Below are 23,037 nucleotides of genomic sequence, written 5' to 3'. Positions count from 1 at the left end.
CAACAGACACCCTGTGAGGCAGGTGGGGCTGAGAGAGCTCTGAGAGAACTGCTCTTTCAAGAACATCTCTGACAGAACTATGGCACCCAAGGTCATCCAGCAGGTGCAAGTGGAGGAGTGGGGAATCAAACCCGGTTCTCCCAGATTACAGTCCGCTCACTTAACCACTACACCAAACTGGCTCTCATGATGCTGTGTGCTGCTTCCTTTTTTGACTATTTACCTTGCACCACCAAGTGCATGCAATGGGCTCCCCAACCCCTCTTGCTTGCATCCATTGTGACAATGCATTGCAGTGGTTAAGAGAAGCTGGTGCCCCTGGACAGGTTGCTGTGCACCATCCATCACTCTAACTCCCACTGCAGGTTGCTTGTTATCACCACCTGTCTGTGTCTGTGCTTCGAGATGTCTTTTTGGAATGGGAGAAGAGTCCACTGCAATGCTGTGGAGTGAAAGCGGACCCATGGGACCAGGTTTATTGTGGAAATCATCAGCCCCTGCACCCCAGCGAGATACATAAGGTCTACTGTGTTTTTCTGAATGATGTCGGTCACCATCAATTTCTGCTGTTTCTCCTCTGGAAGAAGGACCTTGGGTCGTGCTGGAGACGGGTTTTGCAGCTGGGGGACATGCAAAGCTCTCTGGATCTCAGAAAGGCATACCTCTACATCCCTGTACACCCATATTCCAGATGTTTTCTCTATTTCTATTACCAGGGACAACATTTCCAATACAAGGCTTTGCCTTTTGGCCTATTCTCAGCACCCAGGGTATTCACCAAAGTACAGTGACTTTAGTAGTGGTACTCTTCTATTCTTTAGCCTTGGGACTGGAGAGGGTGTGAAGTGTCAAGGCAGATGTGCATCCAGTTCTATTCTGTAGCTCTCTATTATGATTGACAATATCCATTTGTCTGACGTTGAGGCCTTCCAGGCTTCTGTGATAGTCAGGTGGACTGTTTCCTGGACAATGGTGTTTTGTCTTGTCTGAAGGGCTGTGGTTGCCTTTGGTTGGTTCTGGGTGGGTATCTGAATGACTGGAATCGCTTGTAGTCATTTGTGTCTCTTCCACGGCCAGGCGCCCTGAAGCCCCGAAAGGACTGGTGATGTTTACCTCTAAAATCTCTGTCCTTGTTTGATGATGATGAGGGCATGGCCTTCTTCTTTTCTTTTGTCTCAATCAGAACCTTGTCCAGGTTGGATTCCCCAAAAGCCAACCTGCCTGAAAACTTTTCCACCGAGAGGTTGCTCTTGGACAGGGTATCCACTTTCCAATGTTTCAGCCAGATATTTCTTCTGATAATAATGCTCGCTGCAAATCAGTTCCTGGATAACTTCCCCCCACTGAAGGAGAATGCTAATGCAAAACATTACTTATGGGTCCTTTCTCTTCCTCCAACTTCAATTTTACCATAAGCACACCTCATCCCCCCCCCGCCCCCAGCTTCTTACCATTAACCAAAGCCCATCCCCAAAGCTCCAGCACCCATTGGCACGGACAGACCTATTCAGATGCTTTCTCTCCCCTCCTCCTGTTCTTGTGCTGGAGACAGGCACCAAATCAGTGGTTTAATTGGTAGTTTCTCTTGGGCCCATTTTCTTCTTCATACGATGAGATGATGAGACGAGATTGGATTTATACCACGCCCTTCACTTGGAGTCTCAGAGCGGCTTACAAACTCCTTTTCCCTCCCCTCCCCACAACAGACACCCTGTGAGGTGGGTGGGGCTGAGAGAACTCTGACACAAACTGCTCTTTTTCAAGGACAGCTGTGCCAGAGCTTGTGACTGACCCAAGGTCACATCAGCAGGGGCAAGTGGAGGAGTGGGGAATCAAACCCGGTTCTCCCAGATTAGAGTCCGCACACTTAACCACTACACCAAACTTCCACTCCAGAACAGATGGGATGTCATGCAAGGGACAGATCTGAGACCAACAGACACCCCTTAAGGGGAGCACAACATTCTTGGGGCTTTCCCTTTTAATGCAAGGGGGACAGTAGTAGTCTGGTCCAATGGTGTGCCCTCCGAGTGTCTGTAGGGGAGTGTCCTTATGGTCTGCCTCCACTGCCACTAGAGCCAGCCTGGGCATCCTGACCCAAAAGCGGGTTATGAAGCCTCTGATGGTCGGACCCAGCCTTTTTGCACTTTCACTGATTTCTGCATCCTCTTTTTTTTTTTTAAGTGGGTCACTTAAAACGTTGGAAACCACGGCACCAGACCAGAGGGAGGGGGCAGAGCTCAGCTGCCACCGCCATCTTTCCCCCCCTTTAGCCCTTTCAGGGGCTTCCTCCTCTTTCCATGCCAAGCCACACAGTAGCATTATAACACAGGTCATCAGGGAAACGTGACGTCAAGGGGGGGAAGGTCAGGGCCATGGGGGCGCCGTTGTGGTTACTGTCGTATCTGTGCTCGGGTGTGGGGGGGAAGCATAGGGGTAGCAGTAAGTGGACTGGGAGGGGGGTGTGGACAGTGCTCCCATGCCATTTTCTGGCATTCCCCATTTTTTGTGCTCTTGTGGGGAAGCAATCTAAAAACCTGAAGCATAACTCCACTGCTTCTTTATCATGCACAAGCATCATTGGAATGAACAGGAGTTGCACAAAATCCTAGCAGTAGATTACAAGGCAATCAATAGTGTGTGTGGGTGTGGGGGGGTGCTAGCTGAATTGCCCAATGGCTTGTGCAAACCTGCCCTGTCTCTTGGAACAGAAGTGTGATATGCAGCAGTCAGCACATAAAGCATCTGGGGATGTGAAGAGTCACCCGTCCATTACTGGAGATCCAAGGCAGAGGGCTGATTCCAAAGTTGGCCACTCTATGGGCTGAGTCTGTCCATCGTCCGCCCACCTGATCCCCTTCAGTGACAGTTATAGTGACAGCCTAGGCTCTGGGAGACCTGGGTTTAAATCCACACTCTGCCACGGAAGCTCATGGGGTGAACTTGGGCCAGTCAGGCACTCTCAGCTTAACCTACTTGCACAGGGTCATTTTAAGGCTCAAATGGAGGAAATGGAGACTGTTGAAAGCCACTTTAGGTCCCCATTGGGAATAAATAAATAAATCCAGCGACTTCACCCTGCCTTATAAAAGCCCTGCCTCTAGCAAGGGAGTGGCGAGGAGCTGGACAGGAACTGGAATGCGGCCAGCTTACATTGTTCAATATTGGTGGCTGCAACTTGGCAAGGTGTCTCTCTCCCTTTGCTAGCTTGCCTGGTGTAAAGTAAAGAACTTCATACAGTCAAACAGTGTCAAGTAAGAGCTTCATACAGCCAAACAGCAGAGAATGATGACCGTCTCTCTGCTACCTGGATAGAATGCTGATGGTAACTATGTACACTTTTGTTCAGGCCAGGAGTTTCCAGTTGCCGGGGGTGGGCACTTATGCTTTTAACCAGTGGTGTGATATGTCCGAATTTCAAAACATTCCTAGCCATCACTGCATCTGTGGGCTGGGAAATGCTTCACCTTTTGAATTCCAGCTTGGGAAGCAGTTCTTCAAGACCACCCTTTTCGATAGCACCTGTAAACCTCTGAGCATGTGTAAAGTCTTACTTACCTATACTTGTCTATCCCAGCATTCCTCCAAGAAGCTCAGAGCTGTGTACATGGTTCTCCCCTCCCATTTATCCACACAACAACCCTGTGTGGTAGGTTAGGGTGAGCAAGACCAACTGAGGGGCATACACACTGGAATGCAAAACTCAAGGGGGCAGGAATTGGGAGGGAAGTTTTACCGTGAATCCATTGATTCCGCACCTTAAAACCCCGACCTGAGAGCCAAACAGAGAAAAAGATCCGTGAAAATCCAGTAGCTGGAAAATCCGAGGGAAAGCAGATAAACTGCGGGTTAAATGTCCACCCCGGATTTTCAGGTGTGGAATCAAGCAGCGGCTCTGGTTTTCTGTGGGGGGCTGACGCCGGGCAAGCAGTTGTGCGGAATCACCCTGTGAGGTCTCAAGCAGAGACATTATTTCTGCTACCTGGGATCTAGTGATGTCAGGGGTTGAACCTGTGACTTTCCGCATTTATAAATCATGGGCTCTGCTACTGAGCCACAGTCCCAGAAGGTGCTGGGCCAAGGGCCCTGTGCAAAGTGTCCGAATGGAGGTAATTTCTTTTTAAAAGATGCAACTTCTAGAAAAGAGGGAAACCACAGAGTAAACAGGGATCACACAAGCTTTTCCCAGCTAAAATCTTTCCTGGCAACCAGTCAGAAGGATGACATTGTAGTCAAGTCCATAGAATGTGACCCAGGATAGCACCCCCTGGCTGTGTCAGGGAACAAAGGAGTTGGTGAATGAGAGGAGACTCAAGTGTAGTTAAAAAAAACAAGCAAAGAGAGATGTAATTTCCTGCAAACCTTTACTTGTACTGGTAAAACCCAATAAAGACTGAAAATTCGACTGGCATCTCCATAGGTTACCAGTGGAATGAGTTTGCACCTCTCAGAATCCAGCGTCAGAAGGTCTCCGCCAAGGAATGTGGCCTGCAGTCTCATGAAATGACTGCGTCGGTTCCTCTGACGCCTGCAACAGACCAAGATCCAAGTGGCCTCATCCAGACGTGTAGCAGATCTGTGCAGCTGCGTGGGCTCTTGGTCTCCAGTCGGGAGCGAGCTGCTTCTGCCGTTGCTCCTCTGCCTGCCTTCCACCCCTCTGAGAGATTCTGCTTCCCTTGGGCTAGCCTCTCTCCAAATGCCGGTATTTTTTGCGCAACACAGACACCTGGTCTTTGAAGAGCACGGGGTCCAGGCGGAATTGAGAATGCACCAAAGGCATGTAACCGAACCAGGCCGCAAACTGGTTCACGCATTCCTGGCGCTGGGAGAAACGAAGGTTCCCGTTGGAAGGAGAAGCACTCTTCAACAGCTGCAGAGACATAAAGGAAGGCCACAGGCAGAGAAAGACTTCAGATGTTTGCTGAGCATGAATAGCAAGCTGTAGGGCTTGCACAACTAAGATCTCTTTGATAATTTTTTTTTTTTACAAAGGCTAAGAAGGGTCCCAGGCCGGAGGTTAAAAATGGCTGAGAAGCAAGCCTGGCTGAACAGTCCTTACAGCAAAACAAGCCAGCCCTGCAGGGGTCAGTCTGCACAAATTCGGCCTCTTGTATCACCGCTGGGGCGGGAGGGTCAACTTTCAATTGTCCCAGCTGCCTGGGAGTTGCATGTAGATAAATAGATCCTATGCTACAAGGGAAACATCTAAAAATGACACCACAGAATACCAGGATATGGAACTAAGGGGAGCCCTCATTCCTGCCTTTTATTCCCCTTTTTGACCCATCTCAGTACCTGTGGCAAGGGAACATCTCTGTGCTGTTTCTTTTGGGTCACTTTGATGGGAGGTAGTTTTGTGACCGCTGAAACCAGGAAGTTCATCAATATGTCCTCACAGTTGGCAATCTGATCAATGAAACTCCTTATTCTTGCAGGCAAATAATTGGTAAAGAGACTGTGATAATATCTAGGGATGGAGAAAGTGGGGGAAGGAAAAGAGAAATGCCATTGTTAATGTTGTGTTCAGACCTGGTTTCCAGCAGGGACAGGATTTTCATAGGTCCTCAGGTCCAAATTTCTGGTATCTTTCCACAGCAGAGATCTTGTAAATAGTAGTGCATTTAATGAAAACTTGCTACAGCAAAGCCCTTGTCTCAAAGTTTCTTGTATAATGAGGGAAGCCCAACTTTGGGAGGAGGGGAATCCTCCAAGCTAGTCTAATCAAAGCTTTCTCAGCAATAATGGCCAATAGCCACTGCTAGCAGAGTTGCCAAGTTGCCACCCAGAAACTTTCAATCTCCCCATGAAGTTGGAGAATCTCTCCTTTTGTTCAGCTCCCTTTCCTACTTTGTTTTCCTGCCCAAAGGCCTGCAAGAAACACTCTCCTATTTGATCCTCACAACAACCTTGTGAGGTAGGCTAGGCTGAGACAGAGTGACTAGTCCAAGGCCACCCAGTGAGTTTTATCGCCTAGGGCCTAACTACGTGTTATTCTTTCCCTGCCTCCGCTTTGGGTTTTGGCAACCAGACATGAACTGCAAATTCCATGCTCAGAAAATTCTAAGGTGCACTGTGTCTGATTCACGCTGGGACTGTGGAGTGTATGGGCTTATGTCTCCCCCACACCATTTTCCTGACCTGGAACAGCCCTGGGGGAAATCTGTTTGCCATGTTGGGGAAAGTTAGGTGCAGCCCAGAATACATGGATTTCTCAATGTGGCAAATAGAACCCCCGCCACACCCCGCCATATCATGTAACAAAATCCACATGAGGGGAAAGTTAAGCATCCTCTCCCCACATGATGTGATCCCATTCTGGACTGGTCCCCACATCCCTGGGAGCTGAGTTCCCAGCCAGGAAGGCCAAGCATGCACCTGGCTGCCAGGTCCCAGGGAAATGGAACAGCTAGTTAGACCCTGAGAGGGATCATTCCACCACACTGGGGTAAGGGTGAATTAAGAGGGAATTGACAGGAGAAGCTTTGGCTGCTGGGTGTCTTGCTTGATCGTGACTCCAGGGTGAGCATTCGGGATGTGGCCTTGCCATTCCAACCTCCATACACTTGTCTAATTTTCTTTAAAATGTCCCCTGAAGGCAACACAGTCCGTTATTTACTGAGTACAGGGGATTCTTTCTGACTCTCCTGAAACTTCTGTCCATCACTGTCACCCAGTGATCCAAGTTCTAAGCCCTCTTCACAAGTGGCAGTGACCACACATACACTCTACGTACAGTGTACACCAGAAATGCTCATGTTACGTTCACCCCATGTACATCTCCATGTGCGATTTAAACCTCACATTTATCCAGGTATTGGTCCCCAAATTCATTTGTAAAGCGAATGGGTACAGTTCTTTCTTACAAACAGGTTTATGCATATAATATGTAGGTTGCACGTCCATTCACTTTAATAGGTGAAGAGAGCTCTGGGGTGCAAGAATGTTTTCTGTGTACTCTCTCCATCTGGTTCTTGATTTTGGAAATGGCACAGTGGGTATATCCCACTGTCTTAACATCCGAACTGTGTTAGTTCAAGCCCCGCGCTGGTGTGAGCAGCCAGCCTGTTGTCCCCAGCTCATCGTCCACCCAGCGATTCGAAAGCTTTGGCGAGTAGATAAAATGGGAACCACTCCTTAGAGAGGGTGGGCACACCAATCTCCCTTGTGGGAGGGTGTTAGCTGACCGTCGGGACTTCCTGGTTGAGGTCGGAAAAAGGCGAAAGAACTTCTCGGCTACAAAAATCCCTGGAGTGGATGTCTCTGGCCAGGCGGTGGCAGTGTGGCGATGTGACATACGGGTCCTGAAGCCTGGTCAACAAGCAGCCGTTCGGAAAATGACTGAGCCAAGCCAGAAGACGTTTACACCGTGCAGTGACAGCGTGTGCAATTAAAAATGAATATATGTTGTCCTCCCTATCCCCAATGAACATTGTTAGTCCCCTGTCTAAAATGTGTAACTGTGCATCGTTGTGAGCCCACCGGGGAAAGCGATTAATAAATTGAAAGTATTATTATTATTATTATTATTATTATTATTACTCCTGTAGGTTGTTTATGTGGCCGTGGTGGCTCAGAGGTTAAAACGCTGCGCTGCAGACCAGAAGGCCTGTAGTTCGGCAGTTCAAGACCCTAGTGACGGAGTGAGCTCCTGTCTCTGGCCCCAGCTCCTGCCAACCTAGCAGTTCGAAAGCAAGAAATTGCAACTAGATAAACAGGTACCGCTTCAATGGGAAGGTAACAGCATTCTGTGCACCTTGTCGTTGCAGTCATGCCAGCCACATGACCATGGAAATGTCTTTGAACAGCGCTGGCTCTTCAGCTTGGAAACGGAGAAGAGCACCGCCCCTAGAGTTGGATTCGACTAGCTTTCGAGCAAGGGAAACCTTTACCTTTTACTAGGGTGTTTATGTGGTACACTTCCTCAATTTGTATTTTGAAGCAGGGAAACCTAACCAGAAAGACGCTCTAACCCCTCCAATTTTAGGTTTCCCTTTCCCTTTTCTCTCACTTTGGGAGGGGTGGATGGGCAACGGGGCAACCAGAACTGCACCTAACACTCTAAATGTTGGCTGCCCCATATGTCCATATAATGGCATTGTGAGACTTGCATCTTGATATCCAACCCATTTTTGAATAATGACCCAGTTCTGAGGAAGGGCACCTGTGGTAGAATGCAGCTGCAGTGAGGACCATGGAGAACTCATTTGTCCACTTGGAGGTGTAGCTCCATTGGTTCCTGCTGGTATCCCAAAAGTGGCTACGCATGGGAAAGCCAACAATCCGGTCAGGGAAGCTTCTCCACACCATAAAGGCAAAATCAACCTGGAGAGTCACAGAGGTTGTGGGGAAAGGAAAAGACACACCAAGTATTAAAAAAAACCCCAAAAGTTACAAACCATCATCCCAGCTCTGGTAAATTTATTGGCTGAAATCCTAAGACCACTTCTGTAATCGAAAACTGCACTGATTGCTTAAAATTGCTTCCTTAAGCAGACTCTCAGGGCTCAACTTCAGGTTCCTTCTGTCTTTCTTTTCTTTTCTTTTGCAAATGCAGCTACTGGGACTACTTTATCAAGAAAGAAAGTGGCACAGGGAAGGAGGGAGAGCATCTGAAACCTTTTCTTCCCCGGGGTGTTTTAGCACTGGAAAAAGCTACCCTTGATAAAAGGTGCACAGGAGTGCCATTTCCAGTGAGAAAACAGTTGAGGAGAAAAAAGTTAAAAGTGCCTACCTTTCTTCATCTTCATAAAGCCTTCCCCAAAGCTAAATTTGCGGAAGAAAAAAAATCATTTAAAATAAACATGGGAAAACCTGTAAAACAAAGTCATGCTCTTAGCTGAAGTCAAGAATTCAAGAGCCAATTCAAGTTAAATGAGGTGGCATAGTCCGTTCCAGACTGCAGGTTGGATTCAACCAGTTTTTCCACTGATGAACAAGGGAGGAGAGGATTATTTTTGACTACCCAAAAAGGTGATGATGGGGAACATCGGACTTGCATGGACAAAAGGTATGTGTGATAGTGGCTCTAGAAAGGAGGGGGATTAGGTGAGACTGAGTAAAAAAGCTGGCTGGATCCAACCCTGCCCTATCTGTAAAACTTTTCATCTCCTTAGCCATGACCTGGGCTGCAGTGTTTCAGAATCCCGGGGCTCAGCTATTACACAACTCAGGATGCAGTGCCAAATTCCCTGAACACAGAGAGTCAATAACTCGGGGGCAAGAGTTCTGGCCTAAGCTTTTCCTTGACATGCTTATCTTTCTGCATAGGTGGCATTTTTTAAAGCAGGGCAGTATGCAAATGGGTACTTCCTCAATTAGTTTTTTGACGCAGGGCAACCTCTGGAAGACTATCCTTTTCAGTTTCCCCCACCGTCAAAGTGCAGGATAAGATAAATGCAGGATACAATTCTGTATATGGGAAGTGCAGAATGCTTGCCTTCTGACCACTCTCCTTGTCGGTTCTCAGGAAAAGCCGACACACCTGTACAAAAATACCCTTTGCCCCACCCCAAACATGTTACTCATCCAAGCTTTCTGTGAGAAAGGAACCTCTCCCCCACTGTTCACCACTCCCTATCACGATTAAATGCCAGGGTATCAAATCACAAGCCCAAGGCTATTCTCCTTGCCTGGCATCAGAATCCCGTTTACTGGTAAACAACGCTAGGCTGGGTTCAGCGGGGCTTGCGGTTGACTGTCACGTGTGCAGCAGCACTGCGAGAAATAAACCTGGGTGTGGAGCAACCCAGGAGGCTGGAGACGAATGGCTGGTATTGTGCCACTGAGTTACTCGGCAGGTGTCTTCTCAAATGCTCATGGCCTAGCTCAGGGCTGTTGTATGCATGAAGCCTGGTTCCCAACTGAACCAGGGCTTACAAGAAACAGATAGCCCTCAAGACCTTCTTTCAGTGCTGGAGACCAGTCTTGGAATCCATGAAGGGAAATAAAAATATGACAGCTGTCCTAAGCATGTACAGAGGGTTTCTGTCAAACACTCGGTAGCTTTGACCTAATCCCTAAATATCTGGGCTTCTCATTTTCTCTTGAGTACTGGTTGAGTACTCAACAGACCTCAGGGCATACTCTGTGTAACATTTAGTTCTGTGGCCGCTTTGAAATATGGATTTTTATTTTTATTTTCTTGCAAAAGCAGCGGCTAGAGTTGCCTTTTTGAAGAAGAGAAGAGCACTGACAGGAGGGGGGCTTTTAACCCTTTCCTCCCCTGCCATCTCATGACCGAAAGTGTCACTCTGAGCGGCTTTGGGGAGAAAAATAATACGAGAACCCACGATGCATAGTTTCAATCTAAGGATTGTTTTTGAAAGCAGCAGCTGTTGTGGTTCTGGCTTGATAAATAATGGCGCCCATCTGAACAAGGGGAGGTTGCTTTAGATTGGGGAAATCTCTGGTTTAAAATAAATTATCAGTGATAGAGAGAACCGGCACGCCCAGCCCTGCCAAGCCGCTGTCCCTCTTGGCCTCTTGAATTCCTCAAAATAAAAACGTGTTTCAATGATCCTGGAAGACATTCCCATCCGTCTACTGTACCCTCAGCATGGCGGTGGGGTGGGAGGGGGGTTCAGAGGTAACTGAAGGAAATTTGTACTCATTTTTATGGTTAGAAGAAATAGCTTCTGGAAGAAAAAAACATTTTATGCATTTTAACGCTAATGAGCGGTACTTTCTAAAGTACAGGTGGATGTTTGGGTTTGATGGCAGGTTTCCGGAAGTTTCTGTTAAGTCATGAGGCAATCCCTGATCCCTCTCCAATTCTTTGCGGCCCCAGTTTGAAATATGTCAGCCTCCACCCAAGTGAGGAACAGACTTGACCCCCAGCAAAACTGAGGGCGAGCTAACGGCTTCAAAATTGCTCCCCCTTGGCCCTTCTTGATTTCACACTGTGGTGAAAGAGGTGATCTGGAAACTGTGCCCACACTCCCCCCCCCCTTCATGGCTGCTCTTTGGTTCTTATATTTTGGACATCCTTGTGCGTGATGGATGAGAAGGTTCAAGGGCCTCAGGACGATGCTTCACCTCGTCGGTTGAAAGGCTGGTGTGTTCATCTAGGCTTAGCACAGCCTCAGTCCCAATAGCTGAGTAAGGCAAAAACCGGTCACTGACCTTTAAAAAAGAGAGAAGAAAAGAAGTCCATGAATGGGCAGGCCAGAAAAACAGCTTTATCCTCAGTATTACAGAGTGCATCTTCTCTTTGACAGGCAAATCCATCATCCAGTACAAAAAGGTGAATGCAACCTCAGCAAACTGGTTTTCGCCTGCCCTCTTTAGAAGTTAGGTCTATCGTTGAGCTGCCCAACAATAACCTGAGCTGCATGCCACAGTATGCAGAATGCAAGTTCCTGTGAATTTACATTTTTCCTGTTTTTAAATGTCTGTTTCTAGTCCCCATTAGGTTTGTCCAGGGCTATTTTTGGGCAGGAACGCACAGGAACGGAGTTCCGGCTGGCTTCAGAGTTGGCCACGCCCACTACAGCCAAAACCTCTGCACGTGTGTGGCTACAGAGGGAAGGCTTGGAGAGTGACACACACACCCCCGGCAACTCTGAGGCGGGCGGGCCAGGGGGGGGCTCTGGAAGGATCAGGGAGGCATTTAAATGCCTCCCTGGTCTGTCCAAGAGCTGGCTTGCCTGGGCGGCCCACAGGTGCGGGGCGCCTGGGCAAGCCAAGAGAAGGCATGGGGTTTGGCCGAATATGCTAATGAGTTTCTGCTGTTGGGTGTGGCCTAATATGCTAATGAGTTCTTGCTAGGCTTTTTCTACAAAAAAAGCCCTGGGTTTGCCAACTTCCCGGTGGAGCCTGGAGATCTCCCAGAATTATTTACAACTGCTCTCCAGACAACAGAGATTAGTTCCCCTGGAGAAAAGAGCAGCTTTGGAGGGTGGAGTTTATGGCATTATATCCTGCTGAGCTCCCTCCCCTCCCCAATCTTGAGGCTCCACCCCCAAATCTCTGGGAATTTCCCAACCCGGAATTGGCAACCCTAGCCCCCATAGTTGCAGACAGCATGCTTAAAAGCAATGCACGCACGCACAGGAATACATGAAGCTGCCTCGAACAGACCGCCGCCAGCAGCTCTTTAGAGTTTCTCCGCCCAAGCTGAGCCAGTTGCCCACTTACTTTGCTGCTGGCATGGATGATGGTCAAAGGAACAGTCGTCTGTGGCCATTTGGTGCTCAGGGGCGGTGGCTTCTCACAGCTCCACAGGACTACAATCTTGACAAACAATAAAATATAAAAGCAAGGGAGAATAACAGCAAAGTAACCCAGAATTACTACAGGAAGCCTCAAAGCAGGACAACAGCTTAGAAAAGGGCACTGCACGGGGTCAGACTGGGACATCATTCTGTCTCCTGGACAGTTGTGCTATGGGCACCCCAATCTGGCCCCTGGGAGCACCATGGCCTCTGACAACATGACTCCTGGCAATCACTTGTGTCTTGAGCCTTAGAGATAATATACAAAAGTTTTTTCATAGAACACACACACCAAAACACACACACACACAAAAACACCAAAAACCCACCAAACCCCAGAAAGCTTCAAATTGTTCCCTACCAGCAAAGTGCTCAGGCCAGGCAGGCATATCACAATCACACATAAACACATTCTTCCCTCTGTCTTTGGGCTTGCCAACCTAGCCCTGTGATCACACAGGTAGTAGACAACCCCCCCCCCTTTTGGAAAATGAAACTTAATAGTGGTGCTTCAGAAGAGCCCTGGAGGGATCACCCATTCAGAAGCAGCTGTTTGGGGAGGGGGGTTGAGAGAAGGAAAATGGGACTAGGCAATGCATGCAGGACCAGGAAGATCGAGACTTTCCCGTTCACATGGTTGCAATCCTGGCTTTGCTGTGATCTTTCCCAAAACATCACAGCAAATCATGTTTGGGAAAGATTGCAGGAAAGATGTGGAAACCCCAGGAGCTGCACGGAATCGCAGTGATGCTGTTTGGAAGCAGAAAAAAATAACATGCTCCCATTCTCTGTGTGTACATCCACGTATGTGTAAGTGACCTGCTTCTTTTTGTTAAATGTAAGACTTTCCTGCAACACTTAGCATTTCCCCCTGTGTTGCACAAATATCTCCCCCATCCGTACCTAGCCCCCTTGTGCGGGTTGTTTGATCCGCACACTGGGAACCTGTTTTGAATCTAGATATAATACTATAAAAACAGCACATCACCATTACCATCCAGCTACACCAAGACAATGTGCACGAGAACAGAAGAAAGGGTGGGAAAACATAAACTGATAAAAGATGCATGAGGGAAAAGGTGCAGTTGTCTTGGGAGTGTTTGGGGGTGTGGGTGGAACTTTGCTATGATTCAAACATGAGGCTGGTGACTGGTGAGAGCTTCCTTTGGGGACTTTGTGAGGGCTCAGCATGTTGTTTTGGTCTGAGGAGGAATGTGCAAAAATTTCACCACAGACATCTGTGACATCTGCGGGCACTGTGCTGGTGACCAAGACTTAACAAGCAAGGAGAAGGTAACCAAGACTTGGCATGAACTGGATCAGGGTTCCCCAAACCTGACTCTGATTTTTCCACATCCCAATGGTACATTGGGAACCACAGTTCCTAAGCATGGCAGGGCCCAATTCAGCTCGTAACCACTGTACAGGGGGAAGAGGGGTGTCAGTCCCCCAAGCTGAAACAGAATCCTGCACATGCAGCCACACAGTTGGGCAAATATGGCCCCCCAGGGCCATTGGGAAAATGGCACAAAGGAGAAGGCTGAGGCCACTCCTCCCATGCTGTGGTTGCAAGCCAAATCAGGCTCTGGTGCACTTGGGAACTTTGGTTCCCTGATGTAATGCTCGGCTGTGAAAAGTTCTGGCTTGTGGCAAACATATAACGTCTCGTTCGGCCTTAACTCAGCATGCTTTGCATGGGCAGCAGCAGAGTTTACACGAGGTGCTGAGCCCTTGCAAGTTTGCCTGGGGAAGCTCTTCTCCCTTGCCAGTTTCGAATTTAAAGAAGCCTAAGCTTTTAAAGTCAACATGGACTTTAGGTGAGACGTGATTCCCCAGTATGCAGAGGCGCTGGGATAAAAATAAGAGTCTGGACACGTTAAGTGTCTGACCCCTGAACCGGCAGAGGAGAAAAACCTGCAAAGAGGAAACCTCTGCCCATGCAGCTTCAAGGATGGCTGAACTTGTCAGATGAACCTTTGGAGACATTACGAGGATTTGCTTCCAGGCAACCAGCTTCCAAGCCAATCCATCTAGATATGTCTTTAACCGCAGTCTGCTCTGTTCTGCCAGTTTAATTGAACCAACGTCATGTGCTATGTCCAAACTGAAATGTTGGGTGAGAGGATTTTTCCCTACATGCCATGCAGGAAACCCCTTCCAGGGTTAAGGAGAACAGCTACGTGACATTGTGTTCATTCCTACCACCTGCTTCTGCCATTGTGCTGGAAAGGACTTTTAGTGCCCCTGTCCGGAAGCAAATAAACCATTCCCCTTCCTACTATGTAGGTGGCACATGTTTCTTGAAGGGCTGAGGTGGAAGACACAGACAGCATTTCCCCAAATGGAGAAATCCCACCTGTTTGGAGCTCTTAAAGAAATAGGCACTATTTCTTAAGTCTGGGGAATAGATTCAGGTGGGTAGCCGTGTTGGTCTGACTCTTTTATCACCTGTACGCCAATTTGCTGCTATCCACAGGTCTTACCAAATGCATTATTCCAGTTTTAGTGGTATTCAGGGCTTTTTTTAAAGAAAAAGCCCAGCAGGAACTCATTAGCATAATTGGCTACACCCAATTATGCAGGAACTCATTAGCATAATTGGCTACACAGCTCATTAGCCTATGAGGCCACACCCCTGTGTTACCAGAAGTGTGCTCACCCAGCCACACCCACCTTTTGCTTGTTATTCTGTTTACCTTATTTGTTGTCAAAACCCAGGGCTTTTTTGTAGCAGGAACTCCTTTGCATGTTAGGCCACACACCCCTAATGTAGCCAATCCTAATGAGTTCCTGCTGTTGGGTGTGGCTTATTATGCTAATGAGTTCCTGCTGGGCGTGGCCAACTCGGGAGCCAGCCGGAACTCCGTTCCTGTGCGTTCCTGCCCAAAAATAGCCGTGGTGGTATTTATTGCCCAGTTACTTATGCATCTTGACTCTAATTAGCCCCTTCTGGCAACTACCACCCTCTGCCTACATGTTTGAGGAAATCTGCTTCAATGTATCTGAAGGAGTGTGCATCGGCATCAGCTAAGTCTCTAAGTTCTCACTTATACCCAGAATTGAACTTTGTTGGTCTTTGAGGTGCCACTAGACTCAAACTCAGTGTCTGTTTATTAACTCTCGTGTTTGTATGCTAATTTGCTGCCATTCACAGGTCTTACCAACCCCTTTAATCCAATCTCAGCTATAATCACCCAGTTACTTATGCATCTTGACTCTAACCAACCCTTCCTGGCAACTAACTCTCTCCTCTCTATACCTATATGTAATGGTTGAAGAAGTTTTGTTTCACTGTATCTGAAGACGCGTGCGTGCACATAAAAGCTTATTCCTTGATTAAACGTTGTTGGTCTTAAAGGTGCCACTGGACTCAAACTTCATTAGTTTGGTGAAGTTTTCAGAGGAATCTTCACGTGGAGTTTGCCAAGTGGCCAAAACATAGTAGGCTCAGTCCGCTCCTATCCCTTTAACAATGAACTAGCTCTGCAGCAATCCCATGGTGAAGCTTGGAGTGGTGTGCAGCTAACTATTATTCCCCTGCACGTTGCTGCAGATCAAACAGGTGGGAAGGGGCAGCTGGCAGTGCTCCATGCCCCCAAAGGGGCTGTACGTGTTTTCATACGTGTATTTGTATAGAAAGGAGGGTGGGTACACCTCTGGTGTGTACCTGTCTTGCAAAGCCAAGCCCTCCTTCCCAGCTGCAAGTTCAAATAAGGCATCCGCCCTCCAGCCTCTGTTTTAATCAAGACAGCTTCAGAGTCTCCAGCGGCTCAACCCCCTCAACTGTGGCTGTTTTGAAAGTATACTTTTGTACTTTAATAAGCCTAGCAAGCCCTTTGACAGGGTGTTAGAAGAGTGTTACTCTGCTTAAGATTGCAAAAGAAATTACTTTGACAGCAATCCTACTCTGAAATAAGTCCCATGTTAGTCAATTTGGCTTACTCCCAGAAAACTGTTTTTAGGATTGCACTGTTACTGTAGGGTCTCAAACCACTCTACAACTCCCTGAGCTGAAGAGGCGTTTACTTAGAAATAAATATGCTGAGTTCAACTGAACTTTCTCCCAAGCAAGGAGTGCATAGGATTGTGACTCTAAACCCTTGGCCCTGACCCAATTCAAGCTGCTGTGATTAAGTTTCAATCTCCTATGCATACTTGCATGGAGGTAAAACTCACCGAACCCTAAGGAGCTTACGTACATAAGTGCTATCAAGTCGTAGCCGACTTAAGGCGACCCCCAGCAAGGGGCTTTCAAGGCAAGTGAGAAGCAGAGGTGCTTCGCCATGGCCTTCCTCTGCCAAGCCCTCCTTGGTGGTCTCCCATCGAAGTACCGGCCCAAAGGGGCTTCCTTATAAATAATCAGGCATAGGACATCCCAGCCAACTGTTGCTAGATCAGGGCAAACATACTTGCCTTAACCTTCTCACTGTGTGCTTACTGCTGTTTTTTTTTATTTAATCACTTAATTTTTCTAAGAACTTGTTTTAAGGACACCAATCCATAATGTTTGCAATATAATTACAGTCTGAGAAGCAATTACAATTTTGTTCCTTGCATGGGTTTTAATATAACCTCAACCTTACCACTGAAAACAAGCTTCATTGCTGATGAAAGTCTCTTGAGGGCAGTGTGTATGCTCGGGCTAGTCTCTCTAACACAAGCAATGAGATTTTTCTTTCTCTATGGTTTTGAGTTCTCCATTTCAGATATACCATCTTCAGAAGCTGGAAACAGAAACCAGCAGGGCTTTTTTTTGTAGAAAAAGCCCAGCAGGAACTCATTAGCATAATTGGCTACACCCAACAGCAGAAACGTGTTAGCATATTAAGCCACACCCCTGACAGCACAGCTCATTAGCATATTAGGCCACACCCCTGTGTTACCAGAAGTGAGCTCATCCAGCCACACCCACATTTTGCTTCTTATTCTGTTTACCTTGTTTGTTGTCAAAACCCAGGGCTTTTTTGTAGCAGGAACTCCTTTGCATGTTAGGCCACACACCCCTAATGTAGCCAATCCTAATGAGTTTCTGCTGTTGGGTGAGGCCTATTATGCTAATGAGTCCCTGCTGGGCGTGGCCAACTCAGGAGCCAGCCGGAACGCAGTTTCTGTGCGTTCCTGCCCAAAAATAGCCCTGGAAACCAGGATGACAAGAATTTCTCTTGATAGAAAAACTTTAATGGGTTTGATTTGATGTGTCATTCCCCCCCCAAGACCACATATTTCTGTATCACAGGGATGGGGGGGGGGAGTGCAGTGCAGTGCAGTGCAGTGATTAGTGTCAGCAGTGCTCCAGTCCCCTCTCTACCCCGGAGATTCCTGGGTGACCTTGGACCAGTCACTCTTTCTCTTTCAGCCTAGCCTACCTCAAAGGGATGTTGCGAGGATAAACTGGAGATGGGGGAAAACAAATTAACTCTTTCCTGAGACCCTTGGAAGAAAGGAATGTGTGTGACCAAGGAGAGGACGGGCATCTTCCCCAGGGGCCTGCCATTGGCTCTGAGCAACAGTTTGGCAGTATTTTCTTCCAGTACACAGACGTTTGAGAGCCCCGAGTTGGCCATCTCATCGAAGCCGAGTGGAATGGCCAGGGGGAGAAGAGGGCAGGGTTTTTATCTCTTTGAATGGCTGATGGGCAAGAAGGGAATTTCTCAGCAAGCGCAAGCCTGGCATCATTCCCTGGCAACACGCCATTCAAGGGTGCCACCTCACCTTGGCGTTTGTGCTGCCTGTTGCGAAAGGCAGCTGTGTGGTCCACACAATTATTTCTGCACATTTCTATTCACTCCCCCACTACACCCCAGACTCCCCATCAGTGTTCCCTCTAAGCCGAGTTAGTGTGAGCTAACTCACAGTTTTTTAGCTTCCAGCTCACAGATTTTTGTCTTAGCTCAGGAAGGAGGGCTCCAGAGCAAACTAATTTATGCAGTGGCCAAATCGCTCGCTCACAACTTTCATGCCAGTAGCTCACAAAGAAGCATTTTTGCTCACAAGACTCCAGAGCTTAGAGGGAGCATTGCTCCCCATGTAGGTTATAACATCCTGTGTTGTCCTTGCAACAATCCTGGGAGGGCTGCACAACATCAGGCTGGCAAACTTTGCACTGGAACAAGGGGGTCTGGGGAAGCAAAGCTCAACAGGCCTTCTTGGAAGTTAGCCCCATTTTATCCAATGGAGCTTATTCCCAGGAAAGTGTTCCTAGGACTGCTGCCTGAATCTGCTTCTCTCAAACAAGCCAGGGCTCTGTCTGCTGCACTGCCTGTTGGCTGCAACTGCAAATCGAAATCTGCAACTGCAAATCTACGTATGCTTACTTGGGAGTCAGCAATGCTGACTCTTCCAAGACAAGGCGGCTGGGATCCGTGGCGCAAGAGTCGCTTCCCTAGTGTCCATGGAGCTGGCACGCCTACACGAACCTGTTGCTGCACATCTGAAAGCATGGGTGGGCCGGGATGGGTGCGGCTCCTTGGCTGAATCTTCCAGCAGCACATCAACACTGACAGCCCTTGCCCCGAAGTCAGAGGGAGAACGGAGCACCTGCTGGCAGTGCCAAGACGGCTGCTAGCCCACCCAGACGCCTACGCAAGGCTGCCAACAACCCCAGGGCTTTTTTTGTAGAAAAAGCCCAGCAGGAACTCATTAGCATAATAGGCCATACCCAACAGCAGGAACTCATTAGCACATTAGGCCACACCCCTGACAGTACAGCTCATTCACATATTAGGCCACACCCCCACATTACCAGAAGTGTGGTCATCCAGCCACACCCACCTTTTGCTTCTTATTCTCTTTACCTTGTTTGTTGACAAAACCCAGGGCTTTTTTTTTTTTGAGCAGGAACTCCTTTGCATGTTAGGCCATACACCCCTAATTGTAGCCAATCCTAATGAGTTTCTGCTGTTGGGTGTGGCCTATTGTGCTAATGAGTTCCTGCTGGGCGTGGTCAACTTGGGAGCCAGCCGGAACTCCGTTCCTGTGCGTTCCTCCCCAAAATAGCCCTGAACAACCCCATCGGTCATTTCCATGATTTGCATTGATGGACTCTGATGTGTGACTATTGGGGAGACAGAAAAGAGCTCACTTAGGGAAACTTGGAGAGCACAACTAAATAGTGCTGAAATGTAGAGGCAGAAGGAGCTGTAGGAGACTTGGCAATGGTTGCATTAACTTTAGGGGTAGACAACTGGCATCCCAGTTCCTATGGGGAGGGATACAGCCACCACTCTCAGGAACGTGCATGCTTTTCTGCCGTTCCCCCCCTGCAGGAGCTGAGGCAAAGGGCTCTAATCCTCTTCACCTACAGTGGGAGACCCCCTGGTTCAAGCCCCGTCCCCTGCTACTTGGCAAGGGCTTGGGGAGGGGGGAGGAGAGGATTTGACACTGTGTCGATGTGGGATGTCACTTCTGGTACAAAACTAGGAGCGATGTCACTGCGTCAGGGCAACGCTCTAGGTTTAGTCACAGAGCTTCGAGTGACAGTGTTGCTCTGACGCAACGATGCTACTTCAGGATTTGTACTGGAAGTGACTTTGCACACTAGCAGAATGGCAAATAACTTATGCCTGTCTGTAAAGTTCTCCTGTTGAACTCCCAGCTAAGGCTGTCAACCTACCTTCACTCCATTGCAAACCAGAAAGGAGTTTGGGCAGCGCCCCTTCCTTCAAGCACATCTCAGTTCTGTGTGATGCCTGAACTGAGCCAGAGGCTCCTTCTAGTGATAAACAAACCATTGTTTGGTCATTATGTACACTGTGCGGGTGGCCAGGGAAACCCACATCACACTAATGCATGAAGCTGCCTTCTACTGAGCCAGCCCTTTGGTCTATCATGGTCAGTGTTGTCAGCTCTGACTGGGAACAGCTTTCTGTCTGGGGCCTCAGGTCAAAGCCTTTCACGTGACTAACTATCTGATACTTTGAACTAGACAGGCCAGGAGTCGAACCTAGGACCCCCTGCATGCAAAGCAGATGCTCTACCACTAAGCTACACACCCCTGCCCCGGTTCCATCCTCTTGGAACTCTGAAGACCTTACAGGATGGTTTGCTTTATCAGCATCCCAGAAACAAATGGAAAATGGGTTTCTCTCCCTCTGATGAGTCGTAACTGGAGGATAGTGCACTCAAAAGCCAGTTGCAGGAGGAGGGGGATTTTGCCAGGTGTCGCTTTTCCCACCAAGCTGCTTTTGCACCTTCCTTTACCTGGGCACAGTAGGGAGATCTGGATACCACTTGAATGAGCTTGAGGATGGGCTGAGAGAGGGAAACGACTGGTGAAACTGCCCGGATGAGAGCTGTAAACTTGCTGGAAGGGCTTGATCCTGCATCAGAGAGAGATGGGATTAGCCCGAGGTGCAGCAGCTGCAAAGAGGGAGCAGAATCTGAGGCACGCAGGGAGGGAGATGGAAGGTGAAGAAGGGATTCCTGTACCCTGCTGCAGGTAGTAGAACGGAAAATCGCCGAGGAAAGTGGAGTATTCAGGCAGTGCCAGCAGCCCGCCCGGCAGTGTGTTCCAGGAGAACCTCGGGCGGGACACCTGATGAAATATCCGATCTTTAATGATCTAGGAGAGAGAGAGAAAGTTGTCATCACATACCAGCTCTCTGCACCCAACAGAGGAAGGGGAGGAAATAGCTAGGCTCAACAACCGCAGCCACCTGAGCAAAGAAGACTGACGGCCCAAATTAGACTGTATCTGGAGATCCACGATCCAGATCTCCTGTGAGTTTGATGTAAAAGCAGCTGCTTGGTAGGGCTAAAGGGAGGAGGAGTTAACTCGGTCCTTGACCACTACTTTTGATGGAAGTGACACACATCCTGACAAATGGAATCTTTGACACCAGAATAATTTGAAGAATTGATACGGCTACTATCTATGGCCTATTGTACAAACTTGTAGCAATTGCAAAAGCACATAAGAAAACAACATCTGGTCAACATCTGAGTTAGAAGGGATCCCAGAGGTCACCTACTCCAACCCCCTTGCTCAGTGCAGGAATCACAGCGCCCCACTCTGCTTAAAGGAGTGCACATCTTAAAAAAAGGTTTTTAAATGATTGAAAAAGCATTTACAGGATGAATTCTTGTGGGCCTGTGCCTTTAAGAAAGGGGAGGAGCCTCTGAAAGCCCCACTGTGGCTAAGGGCCTGCTCCAAAGACTTCAAGGGTAGGACCATGTAGAGTACATTACAGTAGTCTAGCCTCAAGATAACCCTAGTAGAGTCCAGGCCACTCAGATTAACCGGACAGGATTTGTTCTTGGCACATCCACACAGCTCATGCCATGGAAGCTCACTTGGGGACCTCTGCCCAGTCACACTCTCCCAAGCCAAAGCTACCTCACAGTCTTGTTGTGAGGATAACATGGAGGAGAGGAGAAAGATGAAAGCTACTTTTGGGTCTGCATTGGTGAGGGGCAGGATATAAATGAAGTAAATAAATAAATATTATTTGCTTATTAAAAAAAACATTTGTAGATTGACTTCCTCAGAACGGATCACGGTAGTTTTTATACAAAATACCAAACACACACACACAAATTTAAATCAATTTTAAATCAAATGCATTTAAACTGGGAATATGGTATGGGGGGAAAGGTTAACACATCCTTTCCCAATGTAAAGGCCTAGATCTGATTGATGTCTCCCGCCCTGCCCCGCAGTTACTTTTAACTAGGGTTGCCAGGTGGACTTACCTGACCTGTGGGGGGCTTCCGGCCCACTTCTGGGAGACCAGAAGTGGTTTCAGGCCACTTCCGGTAAAACTGGCAGTGCCCGTTCCAATGTGTTGACATCACCCAGAAGTGTGACGTAGGGATGTCAGGGACGTCTGGGGGCAATGCTCTGGTATTTGGCAAACTCTATGGTAAATTCAGCCAAATTTACCATAGAGTTTGCCCAAATACCAGAGCATCGCCCCCAGACAGGTGTACGTCACTTCAGGATGACGTTAGCACGTTAGAATGGGCAGTTCCAATTTTACTGAAAGTGGCCCAAAAAAACTCATTTGGGGGTGGGATTTCCCCCCACCGACCAGCTGGCCAGAGGCAGGGAAGCATACCACAAAAGCAGGGGTTCCCCTGCCCCCAGCAGGGGTCTGGCAACCCTATTTTTAACGTATTAAAAGAAGAAATACAGGAACTCTGGGGAATTCTGACCACAGATTTCTCCACTGTTTTATTGACTTGGTGCTCACTATCCATGTGGCATAGTGATTTTAAGTGTTGAACTAGGATGTGGGACGGCCGAGTCTGAATCCCCACTCTGCCATCGAAGCTCACTGGGTGACCTTGTGGCAGTTACTCTCACTTAGTCTAACCTACCTCACAGGGTTGTTATAAAGATAAAATGGGAGAAAGGGAGCACGTGTGCCCCTTTAAGCCCTTTGGCAAATGAGAGGAATCAAATCAGTTTCTAAGCTTATATTTCCTAGGAGTTGGGAAGGGGAGGAGAAGGGAAAATGTACTGCTCAGAAGAGAGGAGAGACAGCAGACAGACTCTGAAGCTGCTGCTTCTTCTGTGCGGAGTCTGATTTCTGTGCCCTCTGGCTTTCACGGCCTGTTGGCAGGGGAACCTTTGGAAGCCTTCAGCAGGCAGAGATCTAATCAGGTGTGTGGGGAGGAGTGCAGTTTGCAGCAAGGCTCTGATTCTCTGAGGGCATGCAGAGCCAAGTGTTCCCTGGGGAGTGAAGATCTCAGCCTGGGCCCCTGTAATTAACTACTGCAGGGACTCTTTGAAGGCTCAGGTGTTCAGGTTTGGATAAACAGCTGTAAGCATCAGGCGTTCCTGGGAGCCCTCCTGGTTTTTCCCATTCTACGGCAACAAAGGCTT

General features: G+C 48.2%; 1 protein-coding gene across 1 annotated transcript in view; it reads right to left on the bottom strand.

The window, feature by feature from the left end:
* Window positions 1-4,359: 4,359 nt before the first annotated feature.
* Window positions 4,360-23,037, bottom strand: part of EXTL1 (exostosin-like glycosyltransferase 1) — a 115,863-nt gene continuing 97,185 nt past the window's right edge. Inside the window, exons 5-11 of the mRNA XM_015411654.1 lie at window positions 20,640-20,772; window positions 20,412-20,530; window positions 12,136-12,231; window positions 11,035-11,121; window positions 8,162-8,322; window positions 5,296-5,467; window positions 4,360-4,870 (exon numbers count right to left, since the gene is read on the bottom strand). Of these exons, the coding sequence (XP_015267140.1) occupies window positions 4,682-4,870; window positions 5,296-5,467; window positions 8,162-8,322; window positions 11,035-11,121; window positions 12,136-12,231; window positions 20,412-20,530; window positions 20,640-20,772 (957 nt within the window). The 3' untranslated portion in view covers window positions 4,360-4,681. The remainder of the gene's footprint in view (window positions 4,871-5,295; window positions 5,468-8,161; window positions 8,323-11,034; window positions 11,122-12,135; window positions 12,232-20,411; window positions 20,531-20,639; window positions 20,773-23,037) is intronic.

This window comes from Gekko japonicus, unplaced genomic scaffold (genome assembly GCF_001447785.1).
Source record: "Gekko japonicus isolate JY-2015 unplaced genomic scaffold, Gekko_japonicus_V1.1 scaffold62, whole genome shotgun sequence".
Taxonomy (NCBI): domain Eukaryota; kingdom Metazoa; phylum Chordata; class Lepidosauria; order Squamata; family Gekkonidae; genus Gekko; species Gekko japonicus.
The sequence above is the reverse complement of the archived record's forward strand: the minus strand, read 5'-3'. Positions and strand labels throughout refer to the sequence as shown.